At 47.9% G+C, this 8,769-nt stretch overlaps 1 protein-coding gene across 4 annotated transcripts in view; it reads right to left on the bottom strand.

Annotated features, from left to right (window-relative positions):
• Positions 1 to 728, bottom strand: part of SSBP3 (single stranded DNA binding protein 3) — a 116,938-nt gene extending 116,210 nt beyond the window's left edge. The window contains exon 1 of one of the 4 annotated variants that reach the window (XM_089666576.1): positions 359 to 728. In XM_089666576.1, the coding sequence (XP_089522702.1) occupies positions 359 to 414 (56 nt within the window). In that variant the 5' untranslated portion in view covers positions 415 to 728. The remainder of the gene's footprint in view (positions 1 to 358) is intronic. The other 3 variants (XM_089666574.1, XM_089666573.1, XM_089666572.1) reach the window with 3 other exon arrangements.
• Positions 729 to 8,769: the final 8,041 nt, after the last annotated feature.

The raw sequence follows: 8,769 nt of genomic DNA on the forward strand, positions 1-8,769 counted from the left end.
CAGGGGAAGCACACAACCCCATAGGGGGACCGTGGGTTACAGGGGAAGCACACAACCCCATAGGGGGACCGTGGGTTACAGGGGAAGCACACACTGCCATTGGTGATCACTGGTTAAAGTGCAAACACATAGCCATAAGGGGACACCAGTTAAAGGGGACTCACACCCAGCCATTGGTGATAATCAGTTAAAGGGGAAGCGCACACACTACAATAGGGGGCCTCCATTTAAAGGGGCCGCACACATGACAATGGAGGTCGCCCAGTTAAAGGCACAGCACCCCTTCCTCCATCCGGGAGGACGCCATTTAAAGTGGCAGCACCCCCAGGAAGCCATCCCCTCCCCCAGCCCCGCTTACTTCTCCCGGGCCTGGCCGTCGGACGGCACCGCCGAACCTTTCCCCTTGGCGAACATGTCGATGTGAGAAGCCGATCTCGGGCCGCAGACAGGCGGGGGAGGAGGAGGATGTCGGGGCTGTGCTCTGCTCGGTGTCGGCGGGGTACGGTGTCGGGTAAGCTCGGCTCAGTCCCTGCACGGCCCCATCTCCCGCTGTGCTCGGCCCATGTCTCCCAGCCCTGTGCATGCACTGTGTGTATGTGATGAGAACGTGTCCTGGAGGGGGCGGAGCCTGGACCTTCCGCTGCCCCTCACCCACCCGGCCGGCCAATGGGAGGGGGACTGTGTATACGGTGTGTGTCACCCATTGTGCTGCCTGCCAGCCATTGTGTAGAGCAGAGAGGGAGCTGCATGGTGTGTGCCCGGGGACCAGACACCCCCGATCACTGGGGGAGGGGAGGGGATCGCTGATTGATCCCAGTGGATCAATAATCACCCCAATATCCAGACTGGGGGGTGTATGGTGACTAGTCTGGGGGGCTCAGGGATCATCTACTAATACAAATCAAACTACAGCAGTAATGCAGATCCATATCATATATATATCCATGTGATCAATCACCGCCCCCATCGACAGCGATCGCAGAATGTTGGTCGATCGCTTCCAATATCTGCCTGTGTGTGCTGGAGATCCAATCCAAATACAGACCAATGCGATTAATCGGTTATCAGCTGCAACTGGGCGTTTTCAATCAATCGCAAAAATGACCAATGGGGCATATTTATAAGTCAGCAAATCTAACATTCACTGCGTGGTGGACCGTGATGAGCTGAGCGTGCGTCTGCTGGCGGCCAATGGTTGATCAACTCGGAGCAGCGTTCGTATTTTTGTGAATCGTCCAGGTACATATGTAATCAATGAAAAAGATTGATTCACCACCAGCAAATGTTTGGTGAAAGTCGCATCTGCCACTTTATAAGGCCACATTGACACCTGTGAATGAGCCCAAGAACGATTACATGCGACAACCCCAGTGGGTGTTCCCAGTGATTGGCGGCGGGGAGGAAGCCCCATTGAGAGACATGAAAGGCTGCTGGCTCCAGCAGCTAAATGCAGCCACTCGCATGTATTCCCTGTCTGCATCCAGGGCCGACCGCTTACTGCTGGGGTTCTCACATGTAATCAGTGTGGGGCCCATTCACAGGTGGGAATGTGGCCTAAAGATTCCCCACAATAATAGGAGAAAAGAAAAAGTAACAATTTTCCAGAGATGACAATGCCGATCATGTGACAACAGTACCGCCAATGAGTGGCAGCAATGGCAGCAACAGGGGCGGACTGACAACTCTTGGGGCCCCCGGGCAATAGGGGATCATGGGGCCCCTGTGTCCTCGCCCACACCCAAAAAAGCCTATGAAAAAGCCAATGAAAGGTACCAGGGGCATCTCATGGGGCCCCCTACTGACCCCGGGCCCTCGGGCAGTACCCGAATGCTCTAATGGTCAGTCCGCCCCTGGGCGGCAATATTGATTTTTGCCATGAAAGTACCAATTGTGCTGAAAAAAAAATTCTCGGTTTTGCTCTTTGTGCTGCTTAGGTAACATTTGTCAAAAAAAAAAGTTTTTTGGAGGTCAGATGACCAGAGGCTGGTAGGTGATATGTTGCTTCCTTGCCGCCTGTCTAGACCAGCAAAAGCTGACACCATCACGCATTACATGTGGCTGTAGCACAGCCCTTGAATGGGTCACGTTCTGTGGCAGAGGTATCATTTTTGCCACAACGTATCCAACCTTGTTCGGCGGTAAAACCATGGCTCAACCACCTAATGTTACCACACCCCTGTCCGTGAGTGTAAACCAGGCCTAAAAGGTTTTGGACAACTTCCTCCACGGAGTCTGTGGAATTCAATCAGAAAAAAAAGAAAAATGTGTGTAAAAGACCATTATTATACCCTCTGTGTCCTTTATTATGTATTTGTTTCTCTTTTTTTGTGTATTTGATGATTTGTTTCCTGACACTTTTGCATTGTTTTATTTCACTCTTTTGTTGTTTCTTTCTTCCTAGGAATAACAAATGAAGGAGGCTAAAGCCGGCCATAAGGATAAAGAACAATGTGTTGTGGCACAAAAATGGCAATCTGAAAATGGAGGAATAATGGCCTCTTAATAGTCCAACCAGGGGTGGACTGACCATTTGGAAACTCGGGGACTGCCCGAGGGCCCAGGGTCAGTAGGGGGCCCTATGAGATGCCCCTGGTACCTTTTTCATAGGCTTTTTTGAGTTTGGGCAAGGACACAGGGGCCCCATGATCCCCTATTGCCCGGGGGCCCCATGAGTTGTCAGTCCGCCCCTGAGTCCAACATAAAATCACAGTCACTCAAAGGAGGAAGACATAATGCTCCTCTTAAGCCCAGAGTAAGGGGTTAACCCCCCAGAAACAAAACTACCAAAAGAGGAGTACAGAGGGCGTGACCATCTGAATGTAGAATTTATTGCACAAAGGGTTAAAAGAACATATTGCACATAAATGTAGTAATATAGGCAGCTTGAGAAAGGTGTATATGGCCCTGAAATGCTTAGCCACACCCCTTAAATTTGTGCTCATCTGCTTTACCAGAACTGAACCCACTGCCTGGATATCCAATCACTGTGCATTCCAAGCTGGCTTTGCAGTTTACAATCCAGTGACAGCCGCTTGCCAGCACTCTGCAGTGCCCTAGCTGCTTCCCTGCGCAGCTCTGCACTACCTGGCCGCTTCCACAGCATACTCTGCATAATACGTTCAGGTCCTCCTGGTGATGCTCAATGATGTGTCTATGCAATATTGTTCTCTATGTAAGTGCAATTTCTTCTTTTAACCCTTTGTACAATACATTCTACACTTAGATGGTCGCACCCTCTGCACTTTTCTTTTGGTAAAGCTGGCCATATATGAGTCAGTTGATTTTGTTCAGCCATCAGATTGAATGGAAAAACTGAACCAATTCTCCATCCACACATTCAAGGCGGATGGGGGCAGGGGCGGACTGACCATATGGAAACTCGGGCACTGCCCGAGGGCCCGGGGTCAGTAGGGGGCCCCATGAGATGCCCCTGGTACCTTTTTCATAGGCTTTTTTGAGTTTGGGCAAGGACACAGGGGCTCCATGATCCCCTATTGCCCGAGGGCCCCATGAGTTGTCAGTCTGCCCCTGGATGGGGGTATCCATTAGAATATGCAGAAAAGCGCTGCAGCCTATGGCCTGCGGCGCTGATTGAGCAAAAATATACCAACAGGATGGTTGAACAGAAGTCCTTCTGTAGATTGACTTCTGTTCAACCACAGGGCCACACATGGATCAAAATGTGGCCAGGCCCTGCTGAAGCAGCTGGATTTCAATCTAGCTTAACAAGGGGCTGTTTTTCAGTTCAGGATAGTTAGGAGTAGATGAGCTCCAGCATTCTACAAACCCATCTCTATCCAAATTTCTGCTTTGTGCTCTCTTTAAGTCCAATCAGCTGCAGGCCGGGTCATTTAAACAAAGGGGCGGGATGCTGGTGATGACAGTGAGCTAAAAATAGGCATGTTTCTATATAAGGGAACTGATGTCACCAGTACCCACCCCTTTTATGTATGTGTGCTGCAGGGAGGGAATGACCAGGGGCGGACTGACCATTCGAGCACTCGGGCACGGCCCGAGGACAGTAGGGGGCCCCATGAGATGCCCCTGGTACCTTTCATTGGCTTTTTCATAGGCTTTTTTGGGTGTGGGCGAGGACACAGGGACCCCATGATCCCTTATTGTCCGGGGGCCCCATGAGTTGTCAGTCCGCCCCTGGGAATGACCCAGCCCATAGGTGAAAAGAGCAAAAATGAGAGTTCAGAGATGGAGACACATTCGGAGAAATGTGCTGATCTCTAGTTAGGAGCAGCTTCAGTAAGAGCCGTCAAAGCCCACTGCCCCCTTTAACATCCTTAGGCTGTTAGCACCATGTGTGCCATGTTACACCCATTTTTAGGAAGTGACATAGTGCCATGCTGCCCCACCCTCACCACAAACCCACAGGATCCGGGGTTCTTCTCCTTATCAGTTTTATTATTTTTGTGTGACTCCGCCCACACAGCCGTGTCATTCACTCACAGAGATCTATGAATGAATAAACTACAAGTCCCATCTGCTACCACAGCACTTGTAATCATCAATGGAACGCAAGTGTGGTGATTGCCATTCTCGTAGTCCATCCACTCTTCCTGCAGCTCCTTAAAATGAACCTTGATGTAAACTATAAAAATGGGCCAACAGGCAGGTTTTGTAATGCAGAAGAGACAACTTACCTACATGCCTGTCCACCCCATACAGTGAGCTGCGCATGCACAGCTCACTCTAGAGATTCGGCAATACCGAAGCCAACTAAGCTCCCACACATGTGCAGGAGCGACATCATATCGGTCCAGCCAATGAAAGCAGCCGGTGCTCGACACCCGGAAGCTGGATCAAATATGTCTGTGCCTGGCAGGAAGCTGCAGGACGTCGCATCGCTGGAGCCAAGGTGAGTATAGTTCCGCTTTAACCAAGAGTCTGCAGGAGCCTGTGCATTCCACCTGCCATTTCCTGCACATTAATTTTGCTACTGAATTACCAATTTTACCAAAGAAGCAACTCTCAGTTTTGCTCATTGTTCTGCTTAGGTAACATTTAATATATATATAGTGTATCTTTAGGTGTATTTATTTATTTAGTGTTCTTTTTTCATCTTTGTGTATTTGTTTACTGACACTTTACATTTTGTTTTCAGTTTGCTTTTTTTTGTTGTCCATTTTTTTTCTTTGTAAGAAAAACACATCAATGAGTGAAGCTAAGGAAGGGCTGTTTCTCGTACAGGACCAGGTCCAGGATACTTTAGGATCACAGGGGCCATGCAAAGCCCATTGCATCCTTAAAAGACCATCAGATGCATCTGGACGCATTTTTAATTGTATCAGGAATGCACAGCAAATGCATGTAAATGCAACTCAGTTATGTTTATCCTATCGGTGATCGAATTAAATAAAGAAAAAAAATGCTACTCAAGTTAAAAAAAAAAAAAGCTTAAAAAAATGTAAAGAAAATACATAGCAAATGCACCCAAATGCAACTGCATGTGGAACTACACACAGAATGTATGGACTGTGGTGTAAACTAAACTACATCCCTAACCTAGTCTCAAAATACCAACCAAATTGTTCTCTTCGTTTTCCCTCAAGACCTCCTGCTCTCTAGCTTCCATGTCATCTCCTCTCATGCTCTACTTTAGGACTTTCCCATAGCATCTCCCATTCTCTGTAACTCCCTACCCCAATCTGTCAGTTTATCTCCTAATCTGTCCAGTTTTTCCTCTGAGAGCCCTATCCTGCCCCACCTAGCAACCGTACTTTTATTTTCTCAATGAGCTCATCCACCACAGTTATTACCTTTTGTATCACTTGACCCTCCCTCTTAGATTGTGAGCTCTAATGAGTGGGGCCCTCTGATTTCTAATGAGCGGGGCCCGCTGATTCCTCCTGTATGGAATTTATTGTGCTTGTACTGTCTTCCCTTATGTTGTAAAGTGCTGTGTAAACTGTTGGCGCTATATAAATCCCATATTATAATAATAAAAATAGTAATAAAACAAGCCTTTAATTTCACCTTCTCCATTAATTTTAACGCATTTTGCCAAAATGGTGAATTTTCACGGAAATCTTATTTTCAGCCTGGATTCACACTGATGCGGTGTGGAATTTGCAGCATTTTCTGTGCGAATTTCGCACCGCATCACAATCGCACCCCGTTCATGCAAACCGCCGCGGGTGTGTATGTTAAGTTGACAACACCCCAAAATCGATTTACAAAACGCAGTGCTATGTGCAGAATCAGATCGCATGAGTGTGAATACCCATGCGATATGATTCTACTGCGGACCAAAAAAAGGGTCCTGCACCTTTTTGGTGTGGATGCGGTGCAATTTGAGCCATACAAAATGTGTGGCTCAAATCGCACCGCACAGAATTCGCATGTGATTTGCACAGGAATGCAGTGCAGTTCCTGGGCGAATCACATGCAATATGCAGCACCACAGAAGTGTGAACCCGGGCTCACAGTGAAATCTATGCGGTGTGCCGTACTTTGTGATCTATTTTATAACAAGAGATGGACAATGATACTATACAGGATACAAATGATTCAATTGTACACAATAACATCCTCTCAGGGCACAGAATGATCTCTCCAGCTACAATTCATCAGACTAGGTTCACACTGGTGTGGGTCTGGAATGCATGCATAATTGCATGCGGTCCCAACCTGCACATAAACATGCTGCCCTTTAGCAGACGCACAGGGTTGCCGTTCACTTTTACGCAACACCATGCGGTTAGGTGCGGCACAATTTTAAAAAAAATTGTCACTGACTTCTTTGCCCACATTTTTCATGGGTAAAGCAGCCTATACAAATGAACGGGTACTGTACCCATCACGTGCGTGCGCAAACACACCGCATATATCTGATCCAGGGCTCATTCTTTCCTGATTGGTTTATCGATTATAGATCGAATATTCTTATCAATTGATACACCACACACAGAGGAAGCGGATTTCTCCCAAACTGATGGATCGACATTTGATCGGATTAATAACCAAAGCATCTGAGTGCTGCTGATCGATGCATAATGACTGATCATTTTCCACCCCGGCCGATCTATCAGAAGAGACTTAGGCTTCGCTCAGCTTTGCATGCAGTGGCTGTCACTGGCGCTCCTGCTGACTCCTAAACATCTGTTTTTTTATTTTTGATATACTTTTCTTTTCTTTTTAAATTGCTGAACAACAATTTTATATTGTGGGACAACTACCAGCCATGTGTTCGGTTTACGGTTGCAGTGCAGCCGCATTGCACTCAATGGATGAGTTGGACAGGGGGTGCTGCTTGGGAAAATCCGCACCGAGTTAAAAACTCTGCAAAGAATCATGGCCGCAGCCAGGGGTGGACTGACAAGTCATGGGGTCCCCGGGCAATAGGGGATCATGGGGCCTCTGTGTCCTTGCCCAAACTCAAAAAAACCTATGAAAAAGGTACCAGGGGCATCTCATGGGGCCCCCTACTGACCCAGGGCCCTCAGGCAGTGCCCGAGTTTCCAAATGGTCAGTCCGCCCCTGGCTATAGCATGTGTACAGCCCCATCCAGCTGTGTTGCTACAATTCAAGTGGGCTGACGGGCTCTGTTTTTACCACCCCCTTCAGCTGCCCATCTAAAAGCGCCTTTATGGCTATTAGATTTTTTTGCCGATTTTATCATTTTTAGCTATCCACATATCTATCAGATAATACAATCAGAGCATGTACGGCCGCCATAACAATCTGGTTGAAAGATCTACTTTCTTACGATCGGACTTTTCCATCCAGACTAATCAGAATACTTTCAGTGTAATCAATGGATGACGCGCATTGGGGTGGATTTACTAAAGGCAAATAGCCTGTACGCTTTGCAAGCGCAGTTGCACTGATGTTCCCCTGAGCTTAGTAAATGCGGTGAAGCTCTAGTGATTTACGTCATCCAATGCAATGCAAGCAACAAAATTTATTTTTATTTTTTTAATTTTCCTTACGCCTGTTTGGATATTCTTTTCAAACTGAAGCTTTACCAAATTATGAGTGCAAAGGCACATTCAAAGTGCCGTTAGTAAATCAATCCCTATGTGTCTTTTCGATAATTCAGCGGTCTGATCATATTACCCCATTCAGCGAGGAATCGTATGATCAGATTGTTATGTGTATGACCGCCATTATGTAATAAGGATTCCTCCCCCGATTCAATTCTAAAAGCAGAAGCACAATGGCCTGTGCAGTGCAGCTAAAGGGTTAATGGGGGCAGGGCACTGATCTAATGATGCTGGGGGGGGGGGGGGGCACCTATGGAAAATGCCTGCTGCATGACTCCTGCTGTCTGCTGGCAGCTCAGTGCCTACAGATCATTCACCCTCTAATCTGAGATCCAAACAGGAGCACATCCATTATTTGTTCCTGATTATTGACTAGAGAACAGATCTGCCTCTGGGGGTTACTCCTTTAATCGTATAGCATGTCCCTTCATGGAGGCACAGCTCCCCCCACCCCCATCTCCCCCTTTACTGGGCTACTGCTCCTTTAAGCGAAGCGAGCCGGAGCTTCCTGTCTCTTTAAACTGGCTGCGGATCAAAACGCTCTGATTGGCTGATTTCCTAGGGGGGACTTGAAACTGCTCGCCCGGCCCGACTATGAGTGCCGCTGTTCCAAGAAGAGACACCACCCCCCACCGTGCTCCGGCACTGTCCGGGGAGGAGAGGGGGAGGGAGGGACAGCCTGCTGCTGCCGGAGGAGAGAGAGCCTGGCGGAGGAGAGACTTCACCCTGTCCATGAGACTCAGCCTAATGACACCGACACCACTATGTCACACTG

The sequence above is a fragment of the Staurois parvus genome, unplaced genomic scaffold (genome assembly GCF_062004578.1).
Source record: "Staurois parvus isolate SC_StPar_1 unplaced genomic scaffold, SC_StPar_1.0 ptg002753l, whole genome shotgun sequence".
Taxonomy (NCBI): Eukaryota; Metazoa; Chordata; class Amphibia; order Anura; family Ranidae; genus Staurois; species Staurois parvus.